The sequence below is a fragment of the Haliaeetus leucocephalus genome, unplaced genomic scaffold (genome assembly GCF_000737465.1).
Source record: "Haliaeetus leucocephalus isolate CR32 unplaced genomic scaffold, Haliaeetus_leucocephalus-4.0 Scaffold722, whole genome shotgun sequence".
NCBI classification, from domain to species: Eukaryota; Metazoa; Chordata; class Aves; order Accipitriformes; family Accipitridae; genus Haliaeetus; species Haliaeetus leucocephalus.
In genome coordinates this window covers 5,811,872-5,830,977 of record NW_010973158.1, presented here as the reverse complement: position 1 = coordinate 5,830,977, position 19,106 = coordinate 5,811,872, and the positions used below count along the sequence as shown (strand labels likewise).

The following is a 19,106-nucleotide window of genomic DNA, read 5'->3' as shown; positions in this document are numbered from 1 at the left end:
ATCTTTTCAGTACCATCTAGGAACTTCAGGTCAAGTACAAAACCTTAATTGACAGTCTTGCGAAATCATAGAAGCTAACTAAAACACAGGCTTCAAGCACCAAGACAGCACACTAAACTTCTGTTAAATCCCTCCATGGCCAACTTCAAAAGCCATGGCTACCTTTTAGAAGCATTATATTTACAATGTAAATACAGCCATAGAGCATGCACTGTAGATGCAAAGGTGATACTTTCCGAAGTTAAACATTTAGGGAATGTTTGGTTGGTTTCTCTGCGTAACTTGCATCATAGTTTTGGCATGCTGAGTTTTTCAACTGTAAATGGAGCATCAAAAAGATCAACGCTATCCATAACCAGTGTTCTTTAATAGCAAGGTCAGGATGACACTGGACTCTGAAGAAGCTACAGCTAAGCCTGAACTGGCTGGGGACCTTAATTTCACCACTAGGGAAAATACTGTTTAGCCACTTAAAAAATTAGCTGTCACACAGGTTTTTTAACAAAAGGTGTTCTAATGGTCTTATATTAATACTGCTTCTGGATTTACCAACAGTAGATCAGAATACTACCTCAGTGCCAAATGGAGCAGAGGTGGGTCCAAGGAACACATGCTGGTAGCCTAAAAAGAGCTGGCTGATGATTTGATACTGGCTGTTCTTTCTTCTTCCTATTCCCACTAAACTCTTCTTACAGCAGCTAAAAATACCTTGCTGTAATAAAGTTTTTTCCATGTAAGCATTTCTGACAGTTGGCACAGATGTGTAGTCACATTAGAAAGAAAAAGCGTTATGCAGCTGCAGATAGGTGGGAAACCAGGTTTACTTAACAGAGGAAGAAAATGAGGCAAAAAGCAAACTTGGAAAGATGCCAGCCCACGACACTGAATGACCAGTAAAATAGTCTTTGAATCTCGTTTACACAGCCTGTATTCTGGTCTTCTTTCTGCTTGACAAAGCATCAAAAAAAGAAACTTGGATTTAGTATCTACATGAAGACTTAATTTCCATACTAAAAGAGTCATCTCCAGTCATAAAGAAGATCTGGAGCTGCTTTATGACCTGCAGAACACATGCAGTTGGCTACAGGCTTCATCAGTTCTGGGTGCATCTTCACCAACTCCAGCAGCTGTACAGGAACTGCCCAAAGCCGTTCTTGCACCTTCTACCAGCAGACGGATTTATATTGTTCTAAAACTAGGTGTGAGAAGGGTGAGAAATCATACCACAGATAAGTGGCAGTGTGACTAATCACTGCTGTATTTCGTTTCAGAAGTAGCAGCTATCCTTCTGGTTACAACTGGGGTTTTTTTGTTCAGTTGAGCATAACTGCTTATTAACCAGCTGCTGCAATGGCAAATTCTGTGTTATTTCTAAGCAGGTAACTTCAAACTGACACTGCTTTTAATAGGCTCAGGCAGTCATGCTCTCCCACAAAGATTCTTCCCACTACCATGACTCACTCTTGAACAACGGTGACATGGTTGGGCTGAAAAAGGCCAGCAGGATCACACAGGAAAATAAAGCAGCCAAAGAGAGGAAGGAGCTTTTCCCTTGTAATTCCAGTAAGTATCAACCCAGGTTGATAACCAGAAGTATGTCCAAGGGTCCTTTATATATTATTAGTCCTTATATAGCATGATTTGCACAATATAGAGATGTCCTGCTGTTATGCTGCATTAACACTTACTCCTATTTTGACCCTGTTGACTAACAGAGGGCAATGACTTCAGACTGTTTACAGAACCCCTCCCAAAATGCACAGCATGCCTCAGGTTCTTTTGCTCCTCTTTGAAGTCATTTACAGCACAGACTTAAAGAAGGGAAACAGAAGCAAATCCTTGCCTGTCTCCCCACCCAACTCTCTTTCCTAGAAACGAATAAGCTTTACAGGTAAAACTTGTAATCTACAGAAGCAGCAGGAGCTTTAGGAAACATCATCTGGTTCATACTATTGTAATGCCTCTTACCATCATTTCACTTGTTATTGAGAAATACATTTGGTGAGTCTATGAACTCATGAGGAGCATCCAGAGCTGTTCTGGTAGCAACATGTTCCTGTCAGTGACAGCTACGTGACCACGCTAGCTCCCCTGCTATCCTGTTTCTGAGCATCTGTCCGATCATTCAATAGTATCGTTCAGCTATGATCTATTTCTCTTCACTCCTCCATCCTGCTGTTTCTCATGTTTGGTTTTTTCGTTCTTTTTAAAGTGCACAAATAGATTTCATAGAAACTTTCTTGTAATGGGATTAAATAATCTCCAACTTTTTCCCCCTACTGGCTAATGCTTACTCTATAATGAAAATATGTTCTCTTTACCACACACATCCTGAACACAAGTTTCTTCTTAATCTACGGTCTAATACTTCATTTCTAAAAATACACACAGCAATGAAGAGAAACTCCTAGCCACTTCCTGGCTTCTTGCAGGAAGCCACAGACATGAATGGAAGGGTCTCTCTCCGCAACTGGAGAATTATTTGCTACTCTTAAGGTTTCTAGCGTAGCTTTCAAGTATTTGCTCTTCCACCAAAGCAGTACTAATATACATATACATGACTGCCTACCTAATTTTAAAGTACAGTGACTTTCATCTCCTAGATAGACTTTTGGAGGTGTAACTATGTGGCTTCACAAGAAACTTTCCTAACAGCTAACATCTCATATACCCACCTGAAGGGCACAAAATTCTTTTAAATATACCAAAACCTACTCACTCCACTAATTGAGGTCATATTTCAGATGTTTAGTTTCAATACTTAAAACTTAGTCATTTCATTCAATACTTTCTCAGCTTTTTTCCAAAATCCTATTACACAAAAATTTTGTACTGCAAAATGTTTTGCCTATTAAGGTATGGGAAATCCTCCTGCACTTGCAGTCCTTCTTCAAGAATGGAAGTCAAAAGGAAGAAAGTTTTGGGGGTTTTTCCCCCCACCCAGGAAAAGTTTTACTTGTACCAATTGATTTGTTCTGTCACTTTTTGAAAACGGATTTTCTTCAACAGAATTTTATGTTTCCTGATATCATAAGGCCCTAGTAATCACATTTCCTACAGGTGTCCTGTTCTGCCCTAAAGCACACCTTCCTTTGGAGATGTACCTATTTTCCCTCTTATTTTTGTCTCTCAATCCTAATATACTCACAGCATCATGACCTTAATAGCAAAAGAGAGAGAGAATATGGTTTTCCTGGAGAGAAAACTCCCCTGTGACACAGGGAATGAGAACACTTCTCAATTTGTCTGAGTACAAGTAGTAAAAGTCCAGAGAAGAAACAAAGGTGCAGAAAGTCAGTTTTCTTATTAAATAAGCTCTACTTCCAGAGACCATAGTAGTCAGTGTAAGTTTTGGGAGAGAGCAAGTAAATGGTGTTTACTTTACTTAGCTTAGCATTTACCATTAGTCACGTCTAACTTTGGTTTCAGGATGTCGGTCTGAGGATTAAGAAAAAGCCCTATGGCATTACTATTTTGCTCTTAACAGGCACAAGATCCTGCACTTGTCATTACTGCAGCTGTAATTAGTATTTGGATCCATTATTGACTACAGTTAGAAAAGCTCATACTTTTAAGCAAGTCTGCTGACCCAAGAAGTCTCAAGAGCCACAAACAGTAATCAGTGCTGTGGAAATGCACCATAAGGATTCTTCCCAAACCAAGAAGCTCTGAAAAAGTAATGCGTAAGCCACCTCAAGTGTGTATACACATGTATGTGGTTGGCTTTGGGATTTCTGGGGTGGAGGGAGGGCATATGAAGGTGCTGTGTTTTAGTGGTTTTGTTAATGAGGCAGGGATGGGAAGGAAGAAGGGAAAGCACAGGAGGCACCAGCGTTTGAAAGTCTTCCGAAAAAAAAGGCCTCAGAGTAACTAGTGTGATAAAAGACGAGGGAAAATTCTCAAGGAGACCTGGGGTTAGGAATAAAGGCTGAGAATCCAGGCACATTTGTAGGATAGGAAAATTCCATTTCTGTGGATTTCCCAAGGACATCCTTACAGGACACAATCCCCCCTGCTCCTAAGACTGTGAAGTCATCCCATTAGGAAGCTGAGTAGATGCACAGAGCGCCAAAGTAATTATCCACCCTCCAACTCCATCAGTAAATAAGCATCATTGCCTTTCTGTGAGGAGAGGGGACTCCCCTAACCACAGTACTACACACTTCTTTCTACAAGACAGTTTGCACCAGAGTATCTTTGACACAAGCAGTTATTCAGACAAGATCCTCCAAGAGAATGAAAGAACTGAGGCATTCACCCTGGATATAATGCTATAAAGCAACAGAAAATGAACTTTTAGACAGAAGGATGATCTGCCATCTCCCTGTTCCAGTCCTGCTCAACAATCCAGCAGTACAGACCAAGACACATCTGCCCTGCTCAGACTAGGCAACAGGAGAGGAAAAAAGCCCGCTTCAGAGATCTTCCAAGGCTTCTACTTCTTCTGTGGAGGTTTGAAAAATAGCTCTTCCCTTTCTGCATGTTGCAGGAAACTTTAGAAACTCCTTTGTATAGAAGCTAGTTTGTATAAAAGCTATTATTGAAATAACCTGCCATATACAGTCTTGTGTTTATGCAAGTATTACATACAAGTGCAACACCTTGTTTTATACCTGTAAGCACTGTATCTATGAATAAAAACAGAGCTCTAGGCATCAACTGACACTGCCTGCAAACCAGAAATCAACGTGCAGTTTGTTTCATGTGAAGCTTGACGTTAATATGGATAATGCCTATCCCATGTAATTTTAAATGCAACAGGTTCATATCCAAACAAAACTATTATAAAAGCACTACAGAGATGTAGCAGAATTCATGAGTCAGTCATGAGCTGGGGTTCTTTAAAAAAAAAAGAAAAGAAAAGAAAACAGGATTTGGACTTCGAAGTTTGACTTTTTAATAAGATTTCCTTTTCTTAACAAACACATATTTATGATCCCTGGTATATCTGCAGTATTATCTGTTCTTTAGTTTTATTTTGATTGGGCAGAAAACAAGAAAAGAATTAATTTTTCCCTTTCCAGTGAAAGGAAAAGGATACAGGTCTGCAGTTAATTGAAGGTGGAGGTGTAGCTGGGCTGCTGTTCAAAGGGATGGTCTATCCCTTTTACTCTAACCATGTATTCCTGCTGACTCCCCTGTGCCAGCTCTGATGTTTGAGTAGCCCTACAGTAAGCTGGTACAGGGAACTGATCCATTGGACAGCTGAATTAAGTGAAAAAAATGACTGGACTAGGGAGAAAAGGCAGAATATGTACTAGTCTGGCCTCTTCAAGATAGCTGCATGCTGCTGTCAGAAAGCAACTGATATGCAAGTGCTGCCTCCTACACATTGGGAAAAAATCCTGTCTGTTACTAGCAATTGCCCAACTCTCAATTCAATATCAAAAGCACAATCAATCTATTCTGTACAGACATTTCCCACTGGACAAGTAATGTTTTTTGGATATTTAATCCTGAGCCTCAACTTGGCTGTACATTGCAGAAATAATTGTTTATTGACATCATTTTACCATAAAGCCGGATAAACAATAACATTTTATTCCATTGCAAATGCTAACACTTCGCTCTTTGCTGATGAGAAAAAAAACTAAATGTGTTCCTTCTACTTGGAGTAACTATTTTTCTGTTGTGTCTACCAAGTTATAGAAACCTTCACTAAGAACATAAGCACTGCAAGGTATTGCTTTCACCTCACAGTCCTACAGGAGCCAATTCACAATAATCTCATCACTACTGACAGCCGTAACTCCCAAGCAAACTATGGAGAAGTGGTTTTGCTTTGTTTACTTACTATTAAAAAATCTAAATACCAACATTAGAAGAATACTAGGAGTGCATACAAGTAGAAGAACAAGCATCTCCATACTTGAGCCTCACAGCATGACCCATTATTTTTTCACCTCTGCTTCAAGTAAGATGCTCGGTACTAACCACAGCTACAGCCAAACAAAACATTTTCAGTAACAAATGTCTTTTCATTCGTTTTTGAAGACTGGGTAGTCCTGAACTTTCAAGTGGACGGGAATACATTAAGGACTGTTCTGTAGCTCTAGGCAGTAGCACTTGGGAAGGTCAAGAAACACTGTCATGCAAACAGACATACCTACAATACTGTGTTAAAGGCTCCCAGGTTCTTACTTGGGTACTGTTTCACTCAACCGCCAATCCCAACATAAACAATTAAAGTAAAAGATTTCAAGAGCAAAGCTCAATTGGCATACTTAGGAGCACGAGTACCAAAAGCAGGCTAAACCCTGCTTTCACTTGTGTTTATTTAGCCTATGATCTCTCTGCAAAAGAAGGCTGTCAGCCCAGGTCACTGAAATACCAGTCACCCTCCCGTTCTGGTCTAATTCCCTGTGACCTTGGACACACAAGATGTTCTTCCCCAATGAACTATGGGAGAGCTTGAGAGCCACTCAAGTTACATTGGGCAAAGATCCACGGTAACCCCTTTTGTTCCAAGTCTAAGCAACACAAACACATTGCTGTCCCCAGAATAGCAGGGAGTTTGGCTGGTTTTCTGCAGTGCTGTTCTTCATTCCAGATTAGGTGCAGGCAGGGAAGTGCCCACGCCAGCTACAGCCAAGAGCGACTCCATTACAGCAACCTGATCCTCAGGGCTGCGCTCACTTCTGCCAACAGCAACAGTTGCCGTGGGGTCATCCTCGCTACTGAAGACAGCATGCATGTAGCATTTTAATTTACAATAGCTTTCAAACATATTTTAAAAAAAAAAAAAAAAGTTGAAGCAAAAACTTACAATTGACTGCAGCATCTCCCGCTCTAGGGGAGGGGTGCTAGTTTGGTCACTGGTACATTGCTAGAAGAGGTGTTCAACCACACTCACCCTCCCGTTCTCTCAGCTAAGACAAAATGGTTTTGTTGATACAGGAGAGATCATGCCAGCTGTTTATCCATGAAAGGAAAGGAGCAGCAGGGGGAGGGAATGACAGAGACAATTTGGGCTCGCTCCAGCATCTGTTATCAGGTCACTGGGTTCCCACACATTGTTGCAGTCAAACTCCCTCTAGTTTCCACATGAAGCTGTTGGCAAAAAGCGTCCCAGAGATAAAGGCTCTGTCTGGACCCAAGTTGACTCACCTAGGCCTGCCAAATGAACCTCAGAATACATTCTCCACCACAGCTTCCTGGCCTGACAGTCTGCAAGCAGATTTTTTCTGTGGTTTCACTCATTCCATATACCAGTGAGTTAGAAACCAGAAGAAGCCATAAGCCTAACCTGGAAGTAGGTTGAAAACCCAGGCCTTAAACTGGTCCAGCTAGACCAAATGGCTTTTGTACAGCCACATAGCAACATAACATCCAGTTAAAAATGCAGCAGTGACCTCTATGCTGTAAGAATGGTAAGTGATATACACTACTGCTTATTTAAATAGGTAGATTGTATACAAACTATTTAATGTTCCCTAAAGTTATTCAAAGCCCACACATTTCTATTGTATTATCATTCTTCTATAACTTGTTAAAGTGCTTTATGAAACAGAATTAATGCATTCTTCTCTTTACTCTGCAGATGAGCAAACCTCCTTTCTGAATGGCAGGGGCCACACTGATTTGCAGTAGGTGCTTCCCTTCCTTCCATTTTAATGCCAGATAGTCACATACAGCAAGCTACATGAGACCAGTTCAAGTAGAGGTTTTGCACATCAGGACACTGACAATTCAAACATGGTAACAAAATGTAGATTCATTACAGTTTGCCGTAAAAGGCTTTAAGCAGGGACCAGCTTAATGAAGCTGCTATCAACTATGGAAATATGTAAGTCGATATGGTATCACTGACTCATTCCTTCTATTTAGATAACCTTTAAAGGCTTGACTACCCATGCATGGAAGGTGAATGCTGGTCCTGCAAGGAACCTAAGAGAGTATTAAGTAACTGTAAATGCTGGGGAACAAAGGTTATTTGTGTCCTCCCAGAAATACATGAGCCCAAGTATTTCCATTCCTGAAGTCAGAAGTAAACTTCTGCTCTCCAATGCTGTCCCATAAATCAAAAGAAAAATTAAGGAGAAATGCTTCAAATTCCCAGATATGTGTTTGATTAGACTATTCATTTTGAACAGTTCATGTGGCATGATATTCTTTCATAGTTCTTTAGCTCTTTTTAAATTCAAGTTGTGTATTTTCAGCTTAGAATTTTAAGCTTTTCAGCTTCTTTCCTTCATTCTTAACTAAACCACACATTTTCTTCTATATGCTCCTTGAATGAAGAAAATGAGAGACCATCTAGATAAAATCCCTGCTTCCAGGGTAATGAAGCCCCCAGAATATAAAGACATTAAAGTCACAACATCCCTAAGAGATGAACTTTTAAAAAAACACCTACTCAGCAGCACCTACAGGTTACAGTTTTTGTCAACAACTTCCTTCACATTAAATATAAAGGCTGAGCTGTCAGGTGTTTCCATGTACTGCCCTCACTATGAGGTGGGACATGCAGCACAGGATTATGTTCAAAATAGCAGTTTTTTCTCCCAATTCCAGCAAAGCCATGCAGTCAGAACTCAGATACCACAGTTCCCACTGAGACTTGTGGAATTTCTCATGTCACCAAAGGTTTAAAGCATCTGAAGCATTTGAAAATGCTGATGAACCACCTCACATTTGTTTTTAATCCATCATGTGCAAGTGCACAGAAAAGAAAAAAGCCACAATTTAACCTGTTTGTACTTCAGCAGTTCTGCTTTAAGTAACTGAAGCTGCAGAAGTATTTCACTACTTTGCCTAGTATTTTGCAAGGTGGCTTTAAGCCACATACTTCAAGCATCTCTCATTTCACGGTTGCAGTGTTCCTGCTGTCTGTGGCAGAGATCATTTCCCCTTTGGTTCCCCCAAAATGTTCCCTCATTTTTGAAATGCATAACCTGACAGAGCACACGTGTTCTGCAAGTAACATTTTAAGAGTATGCTATCTGCAGTATGCACACATGGCAGACTCTTCCAGTCTCTCCAGAAACCAGCATGCTAGTGTCTGGTTATGATTAATACTGCCTATGAGTAATGCCACATGTTAACAATTCTGTCCTGCTCATGACTCAGTCCGTGGCTGGAGCAAGTGTGCAAAGAGCAGATGAAGCCAGCATCAGAGTTCAGTTAACAAACAGGTTATCAAGTGCCGCAGGTTTGGTTTTGAGCCAGTGGCGGCACTCTGCCTTGCCACATGGTCAAGGGGGAGGGTTAGAAAGCAGTTTTCCTCACCTTCCTGCAGTAGCTGTTTGCTTGAAGATATATGTACTTTCTCTTTTTTTACCTTTTTTTTTTTTTAAATAAAAAGACCACTTTGAATGCAAAGGTTGGTATGCAGTAATGCTGTGTTAATCAGCAAGGTAAAAATATCCTGCACAGGAATCATTAACCTTCTTCAGATGTCCCTGTCAAGGCCTCCCAACAGTTTCTGAATGAACAATCTTATTACAGGACAGAAGAAAGTATAAGTATGATCACCACAAAGCCTCTTACTTGTACTGGGCAATAGCTCAGCCACAGACAAGAAACTGGGGTGCAGGAATAGATTAAAGAATGCCTTCTCCTCCAGCCAGGGTTCTGGCTATTCATTGACAAGTTTACTGAATAACAAACTGATCTCCAACAAAACACTTACTGTTTAACTCTTAACATGACATTTGTTAAGGACATTCATACCCTTCTAGTTTAAGGGAGCTAGGTAAAGCGATGTTGTCTTGCAGTTACTACAGAACTGAATGAGCACAAGGACAGTTTCTGTAGCAGCTTGCTGAGCCACAGCAAGTTTTATTTCATTGCTGAACCAGGACTGACACAAGCTCTGGGTTTACAGCATTTCAAAGGGGCATACAGAGGATGGATTTGACTTCTACTGTCCCACCTCTCCCCCACGCAGAAGTCTGCCGAGTGTGAAGCTCACATACACAAAGCCCCAAGACAGGTAAAGTTCATCGCTGCCTGTTCAGGAACTCTCCACACAAGCTCCTTTGCATGGATTCAAAAACCCACGCCACAGGCAACTACAGAAAGCATTATTCAACCCACATGAAGTTAGTATCTTCAAAATAAAGAACTCCTGACTTTCTTGCCAAAGGTTGCATTTTTTTAAACAAACAAGGTCTGGAGTCCAAGCTGTATTTGGGGGGGCGGGGGAGGGAAGCAGGCAGCAGAGGCATACACAGGTTTTAATTAACAGATGCAAGGTTTGAAAATAACAACTCCTTTTTCTCAGTTTGTACCAGCTGACAAGTCCTCCTGACCACCACCATTTCCTCAGGCTGCGGCAAGCAGGACTCTCCTTACACATAACATGTGACAGAGGTAAAAGTTCTGACAGATTCACATCCCTGTCAAATGACTGTAATCCAGTCAGCAAAAGTTAGGAACTATACACATTGCCAAACACCTAGCAAGTTTTTTCTTGTCACTAAGTTTGCGCTGCTGAGAGGTGGCAGTATCACCCTCTCATGGTGCTCAACAAAACCATGCACAGAGAAGTTGGATCAGAAGGGTATGGCTGAACCCAATGGAGCAAATCAGTCTTAGGTTGCTGTATAGCAGTATGTGCTCCACTGTATTATGGAAATAGTGGTTTTGGCTTTGGAATCATATCACAAGTGGACCTATATAATTTTGGAGACTGCCAGTCACAATGAGCAAGTGACGGCACTTTTTTTTTTTTTTAAACAGCTGACAGGAAGTTGCACTATGTTCCAGTCAAACCCAGGACATAATATTTTTATGAATTCTTTGTATTAGATAAAAACAGGTAAGAGAGGGGAAAGGAACTAAACCAGTTTAGCCATAAACAAACTGCAATGTTAGATCCAAACCAAACACTGAGCTTCTGAAAAAGCTTTTTTTAACATAAAGCTTAAAAAGTCCTATGTCATACTGAAGAGCCACTCCTTTCTGTATGTGGTTGTAGGGTTTTTAGTTTAGTCTGAATAATCTTGTCCACTCACTGTAGATGTTATACTATTCCCAAGAGACAGCGAAAAAGTTAAGAATGCAATCAGGATGAGAAGTCAAATTGAATCTGAGCTCTGTGAAGATCCTGGCATGGATGTATTATGTTAGCAATTTATATCCAGGACTAGAGCTTAATTTTACAACTACATTAACAACAAAATTGCAGAAAGTTGTTTAATACCTTCTGTGTTACAAATTACCAGGGGAAGAACAACCAAATCAATCTTTCAGTGTTACAATGCTTATCCTAGGAGTGAAGATAATTTGCCCTAGCTGACTTAGAACAATTTGAACTGAAATGCTTTAGGCTCCAATTGAAGCATTAGTAATTGATCTTATCATTAGTATTTGCTTCCACAGACAGATCTGTCCCCTTCCTTTCCTCGCTCTGCCTCCCTGCCCCTAAAAGATAGGATAAAATTAAAAGGAATTTAAAAATTCAAGTTAATTTGCTGTTTTGTGCTTATGGGCCCACCCACTTTTGATCAGGGTTTAGGTTTTCTCATTTTTAAATACGCTTTGCATGTTTCATTAAGTCAGACATACCTTATTATATATTTTATATTGCTTTCAATATAATTAAATTTAAGTAGCAGCATGTTTTCCAAACCCACTTATTGCCAGGTTCATTTTAGAAAAGACACACAAGCCAACTACCATATGTAGTATTTTTAGCCATATTGAACATAATTCTACTTCTTGCCCCAGTATCAGCGGCATTCACTTACAACTCCTACTGAGAAATCTTCAGTTATCTCAAAAAAGCACCTACACAATCAATGTCCCTTGCCCAAAGCAGCCACGTAAACATTTCAATTTCTGGACTAGGTAACTAACAGGCTTTTTGTTGCCATTTAGATGGAAAGAGCATACTTACTGCTAGGAAGAGCATGCAGTACATGGAGAACGAAGAATGGCCAGAGTAAAATGATAGTCTGGAAAAGAAGAGAACAAACATCTCATTACTTTTCTTTTGCAACACTCAGTCTACAATGATACTTGATTGTCTTACACAAGTGAACTGGTTAAATGCAAACATCTCCATGTTTTTTTCTTCAAGGAGGCTATCTAGCCACAACAGCCATCACGCATGTCCAACAACAGCTTTCTGACAGACAGCACAAACTTCACTACTCGCAGCTATCCTATTCCAGCATTAAGTTGATCTCCACGTCAGGTTGTAACTACCAGCCCTTTGACTGAAGTCTGAACAGCAAGTGAACACATCCTTAAAGCTAGAAATCAAGTATCCTTCAAAACAAAGTATATTTGTTTTATCTTCTTAATAAATACCAGAATACTGTAAATATTACCAACATTAAAAATTACTTATCTGATAATCACACCATGTGTGTAAGAACAAATGACGCATTAATCACCCCAAACCAGTTATTTGCATTTGGTCACAATCAAGAGGTAGTAGTTAACAACCTGTATCTAGATGTTTATACCATGTATACATATGTATACCTTTGTTAAATGTACCTATTCATACAATCACCTATCATTGAAGGGTACGGGGAAAGCCATGAAAGGCAGTTCATTAACCAGCCAACTGCAAAAGGTGACGCCTCATCTAATACTTGTAGAAATAGCTTCATACTTGGCTATCTCATTTAAAGAGTGTCAACATTGCCTTCAACTCGTAAAGGCTTGTAGCAGGTCCAGACTGAAGGGACTCAACAGTTGATGCTGACAGCGCAGAGTTCCTTCGGCAAGGTCCTCCCCCCTGCACAGGTCATTTCTGCGAGGAGCGGAGTATCACAGCTGTAAAACAAATCCCACCCGCCTCTTCGTCAAGAGGAGGGGGCAAAATGGAAAGACATTTCCAATTCAGTTTTAAGCTGAGAGGTGAAAGAAACGGTACTTGAACTATTTCTTCTATTTTATGCGCAGAGCCTTGTAATGGTGCTGCTTCGCAGGCTATCAGTCAGGTCTCAGCCAGGCTTCTGTGTAATTTAGCTACATAACACAGCACTCCTTGCTTAAGGGTTCAGCACACACAAACAAGACCAACTTAATAAAAAGTTTCATAGCTCTCCAGACTGCCCTCCACCATATCCAGCAGGTCCCTCTTCTGGTGCCTCAGCCCAGCAGAGAGCCTGAGGCCAGGGAAATTTCTGGTCAAGAGAAACATTCCTACTCCTTGGGCCAAGAGTAACACAGGCAGCTCTGATGTGCAGTAAGATAATTAGGTTAAACATTCACTACTCAGATACCACAAAGAAGGCAATAAAACAATCTTGTGCACAAGTGAAACTGCTAACTTCCTGCATTAATTTGCATGTATAACATTACAAAACTGCATCAGATGTCAGAAAAAAACCCACAAGAGTTTCCTCAGTACATACCCAACAGATATTTTTCAATTCGGTTCTTAAATACAAAAACTGTAACTGAGAATGTGTTCTCTTCGGATGTTTAAAATTCAAAAAAACATTAAGATTAGATTTTAGCTAGACATCCCTTCTCCACTTTAGCACTCTTTAACTCTTCACCAGTTAAAATCTCAGGGCAAGAGTCTACTATGAAAGCCAATATAATAAGCATTTTGAAGAGCTCCGTCTTTCAGACAAACACATCATCTGAGCCACGAAAGCAAAGCATGCTGTTCTACAGAACAGAAGATACAGAATAAAGAATTCCTGGCTCCTGTGCCAATATTTTATCCACTGAATTTGAGGTTATTCCTGTTGTCCATAAGATGACGTTTCCCACAATTCCTGATAGCAACCTATTGCCAACTGAAGGAATTCAGAAGGCTAGTAAGTGACAGAAGGAATAAATATAATTCTCTAAGTTTATTTTGGAATTCCTATACCATTTTAAAGATGTTGTTGACTACTGGCATTCTTGGTTTTAGGAATGTATTAGCCCAATGTAACGTTAGGACTCCCTTGTTCCAAGCTGAAGGTTACAAAATTTGAATGCATTCTCATCAGGCAAAGATAAGTATGCTGTACAAGATTGAAAATGTTGTGCTAGCACATGAAGTATTGCCAGAAATACAACTGGGACAATGTATTGATCCAACTTGTACATTGTGCAATCCCAGTGACATTTCTTTGGCAATACTGCGTCTCTAGAATTCCTTAAAAAAACAGACATATTTAAAAAAAAATTCTTAAAACCCTTTCAAACACTAATCTTGACAATGGAAACGTTTCCCAACGATTTCTAAGCACGCAAACAACATCTTCCCAAAGCCAGGAGAACATCCTGTCTATCAAACTAGCCAAACAGCCCAGGCTTCTTTGTGATCATACTGCAAGTGCTGGCTTGCCATGAGCCAGCATTTCAAAAATAAATACATTTTTAATTAAAAAATGAACTGGTATTTATTTACTAGTCCCAAGAATGCAGAAGTATTAGAAGAAAATACATTTATAAATGAAACGGTACAGACAACTCTCAAAACCCCTACCTTTTGCTAATGAAGGAAAGGCTAAATTATCCCAGTAGGAATTTGCACATCAGATTTCAGGACATCTTTTTCAAATTAATATTAGAATGGTATCCAGTGAAACTGCAGTGTCATGAAATAGAGTTGGTAAGTCCAAAGTCTTGTTTTGATTCTTTCCAGAATGGCAGAGTCTGACATCGAAAGAACAGCTTTGCAGAGATCCATACTTTTTACTCCATCAATACGTACCTCACGGATCACTTGTGATGTGAGGAACAAGGCTTCATTTTAACAGGAAAAAGCATAAGGTTTAATTATTTCCACTTGGGCATTATTACCAAGTGAGAAGAATGCCTTAAGTAGTAACACAAAACCAGTTTCAGGTCTCAGTTGAGGTCTAAAGTATACTCTCACTTTCCAATGTATACAGTACAGGTAGACATCTCAAAAAGGTCTTAAAACAAGGTTAATTCAAGGGCTGTTTAGCTTTCTTAAAACAGTTTTGCCAGAAATTTCACATGCTTTACGATAAAGACAAAAGTAAAGATGCTATACTTTAACAGGTTGCCGTAAGACTGACTACGATTAATCACTACAGTTTCTTATCGTAAGTCTGGATTTTTAAAGAGTACCTGGGAAAATAATCAAAGTACAAACAACTCCTACAAGAAATAATTGAACTGAACCACTCAGTACTTTTAAACCAGGATTTCTAATCCCAGATAAGCATGTCTAAGACACATTACCTTGCAGGACTTGACACTGACAACCATTTCATTCTGTTCTATTTTTTTCCATGCACAAAGGCAACATAGCCGACAGAGCAGAGCCTGCCTGACAGAAGGTACCATTCCTTCAATTAGTAGAAAAACAGAACATAACTTACAGCAAATAAAAGGATCATTTGTCTCACACTGTCACTTGGAAGAAAAAGTATGTTTTAAGTAATAAGTTCTGCTTGGCAGTATTTTGTAAAGTGTATTATTTGATAAGTGAATTACTGAACACTGGAGCTCAGTGAACAAGCTTGATGTGTTGTCTCCATACAACGTCTTTGTAAGGACACCTGAATGTGCAGAAACATTTAAGCAAAGTGCAGCAGTCTGACAGGGAAATGAATAGCCTTAGTGGAGCACAAGACTAGGAAACAGCTGAATATATATGGCACAGCCGAGCATTAAATGGTGAGAAATTAAAGCATTAGAAATGATAGTAAAAAGGGATAAACCAGAAGAAAGCATATCTTGCAGTGCCACAATAAACCTGGCAGAGGCTGAATGACAAGGCAACCTTCCCAATACAACTACTGAATATGGAATGATCCCTTAAGAGAAAAACAGGAGGCCCAGCAAAACATTATGCACACTCCCAAATCAAAGCAAATAAAACCACACACTGGATTAGCCAGCAAGTCCTTTCTATCCTCAGGTTCTCTGGATTCTCCAAGTCTGACTCAAAGCTTCGCCTGACATTCATGTTACCCGTTCCATTGAGCCGGAGGGGAGTAAGTGCCAGAGCTGCAGCTCAGCACGTCAGTGTTGAGTAAGCCAGAGAGCTCCACACACTTGTCAGGGAAATATTCCTAGAATTTCAGAGCCATGAGGACGTGGTTTAATAAATTGCTAGTCCTACACTTAAGCTGAAGCACCATATTCTCTGAAGTCAATTTTCTCTGCATTCATGCATTTTTACAGCACCCACTCTTTTCTCATATGCTAAACTTGCACAAGTACAACTTTCAAGATCAGTGGGGATTGAAAGGTTTGAGGACTCTGAAATCAAGCACTTCTGTGATTACTGCAAAAAAATGTTTAAGCAAATGCACAAGTGGTTAACCTGTTTAACAGTATCAGCAACTACTCCGAAACCGATTTTGAAAAGACAATATTCCCAATTTCTCCACTTTCTTCCTTCTCTGCCAGTAGTTAAACCCACGCTTAAGTACAAAGCCTTACACTGACAGAAAGGAAAAAGCTGCCAGTCCTTCCAATTCAGTAATCCTCATCTGGACAATTTTACTGACAGAGGTGTTTCAACATGAGACTCACTAATAGTAAGTGTCTTTTACAATTCCCTAATCATATTTGGAGTGAGGAGTAGATCCACTCAGCTCCACTTTAAGTAGTGGCAGATAGTGAGAAAACTTTGCCAATGCTGACACTTAATACACATGGGACTATGCCCATTTTTGTGCAGTTACACATTTTTCCTTTTAAAGGCTATCTTACTTTATGCTTATCGTACACAAATGAAAGTTCCCTGCTTATCCTACTGACATAAAACAGATCTAGCAGGTTTTAGGAAGAAATAGGCAGTCGTCTTCTAATTTCTAACCACCTTCCCCACCACTGCCCTTTTGAAACAAGCCCTGCAGACACTGCAAGAATCAAGGGTTATGTATAAAGTAACCTCTCCCAAAGCTCAGGATCAACATGAAGTGGTTTTACTCAGTTACGAGTACTACAAGGCTTGTCTTCACTGCTAGATTGATCACATTTTGAAGTTTGTTAAAAACTTCTGCTAGCATAACTTGTTGGGTTTTTGGTTGGTTTTTGACTTCTCTCTGGGAATTGAACAAATAGCTCACAATACATCCCAAGTATGCACATATCATGTAAATTTTATTTATTTAAACCAAAGTATTACAACTGATGGAACAATCTAATTGGGCAATAACTAGTTAGCTAGCTATTCTGCAACTGTCAGCAGCGGTTTGTACCAGCAACTACTAGAGGAATACTCTTCACTGTAATATAACCAGTAAGGAAAAATCCCATCCTCCTACTATTTTTTTACTTTTCAAATGATCAGCAGTCAACCTGCACCTTGAACTTCCAAATATTCCAAAATTTCAACTAGGGAGCAAGAAGTTACCAAGTCCTGGCATTCGTACCACAATCATGTATGTTCTGAGCTCCTGATACTACAAAGTCCAACCAACTGGCATGCTGCAATGGCATTCCACACACACACTGCAAAACCAAAAGCAAGTTCTCTTATGTCAGTTTTGACTTTGTCACTCAATTTAACTCAAAAAAACAAAAGGAAAGTTTAACTTTCTACAACATTTCTAGTTAGCCTCCTCCAACAGAAAAAAAAAAATCTGGACTTTGTTTACTTCTCTTTCCTAATAATCTCCTCTCAGGAAAGAGTAAAAGTGAAAATAGCAGCAAGGAGGACTCAAACCAACATTCCTAAAAACTAATATTTTGCTCTCACATGCATCAGATTACAGGCTTCTGTTCCATTAACCATGTCTGCACAAGTTATCCACATAATACTGTTCTGACTCACAGGAGTATTATTATCATTTTTACACAAAGGGAATGAGAACAAAAAAATAATCCCTGTTAAATCAGGGATTTGATTCTCTTTAAGAAACCACTTTGGGCATGAAGCTCTTGGCAAGCGTGCAGAACCCTTCCCCCAACACATTTTTGTAATCTTTGAAGAGGAAAAGGAAAGGGAGGCAGCAGGAGAACCATCAGCGTTAAGGAGATTTCAGTCCCTACGGTACTGTCGGAGCAATACAGTTATACACATGTCCAAAGTTTTATCTTAAGAGACTTTTCCCTTCTGTTAACTTGGACATAAGCTTTGGAAAGCAGTGAAATTCTGCCAAGAGTGAGAAGATGCATCTACCTGCTTGATTAGCCATAGCCAGCTTCCAAATAATTTTCAGGATGTGCTGAACACAAGTTACAAACTTTGATTTCCAATGAGTTTAAGCATGATAAACTACTAAAATGACAGACTGCAAGCACACGTTTTTCTGCAAACCGTTAAAGGGTGATGAGTTTTGTTTTCAGTTATGAAAACGAATGCTATCCATCACCACTGAGAAGGGCCAATTCACATTAGGGCAAAGGAGGTGTAAGATAAAAAACATGATCCAGACTGCAGAACTGCATCTCAACTGGTTACAGCATGTTCACCTTTCAGATTCGATTCTCCCTACTGCCAGTTAGTTTGTATTCCAAAGGCAGCTCTTTTTGCTTCTAGATCAAGTACAGCCTCGTTTTATCATCCACTGTAGCCCAGAAGCTTCTGAAGTTTTAAATATTTAAAGACTCTTACTTACTACCATATTTCAGCTTTTTCCTTCCATGTAAAATTAAGTGTAGGTGCCCTGACTAAACTTCAATTCTCAGAAGTGGTGAATAATTTCACTAGGACTGGAAGTGTTCCCAAATCAGCCATGTTACATCTTGAATAACAGTAATAACAGACAGGTGAGAAGCAGCATTTAAGAAAAAAGTTGCACCACCTGGATAATAATGCACATTTCTTTCCTTCCTTCCATTCATCCCTTTCAACTGCTTTGGTATCCAAGCTGCCTGAATTTTTTTTTTTTTTTTTTGCATATATCTTTTCAGAAGTGGAAACTACTAAATTAGTCTCTGGCAAGAGCTCCTCAACATAGTTCAGTACTGTAGAGCACTTCACAGGTTAAAAGCTCCGTCAGACTGCTATACACAACATACCAGTATGCACCTAGCAAACACCTAGTTAATAAGTCTGTAGCAGCTTTAGAGAAATTTCTAATTCATGATGCTGTTAGAAACTGTCAGATTAGATAAGTAATCCATTTAGTTATGCTCGAATGATTAAGTGGTTTGACTTTTGACAAAGCTTTAAGTAGTTTCAAAACAAAATATTGGAACATTTCATACAAGGCAGGTTATTTTAATGCAAAATAATGCTTCATCATAGAAATACTCCCAATACTGGGGGGGGG

The 19,106-nt window shown here is 39.6% G+C and overlaps 1 protein-coding gene across 1 annotated transcript in view; it reads right to left on the bottom strand.

Annotated features, from left to right (window-relative positions):
* The window catches only part of PPAP2A (phosphatidic acid phosphatase type 2A), a 60,260-nt gene that overhangs the window by 3,742 nt on the left and 37,412 nt on the right, over positions 1-19,106 (bottom strand). Inside the window, exon 6 of the mRNA XM_010580594.1 lies at positions 11,843-11,900. Within this exon, the coding sequence (XP_010578896.1) occupies positions 11,843-11,900 (58 nt within the window). The remainder of the gene's footprint in view (positions 1-11,842; positions 11,901-19,106) is intronic.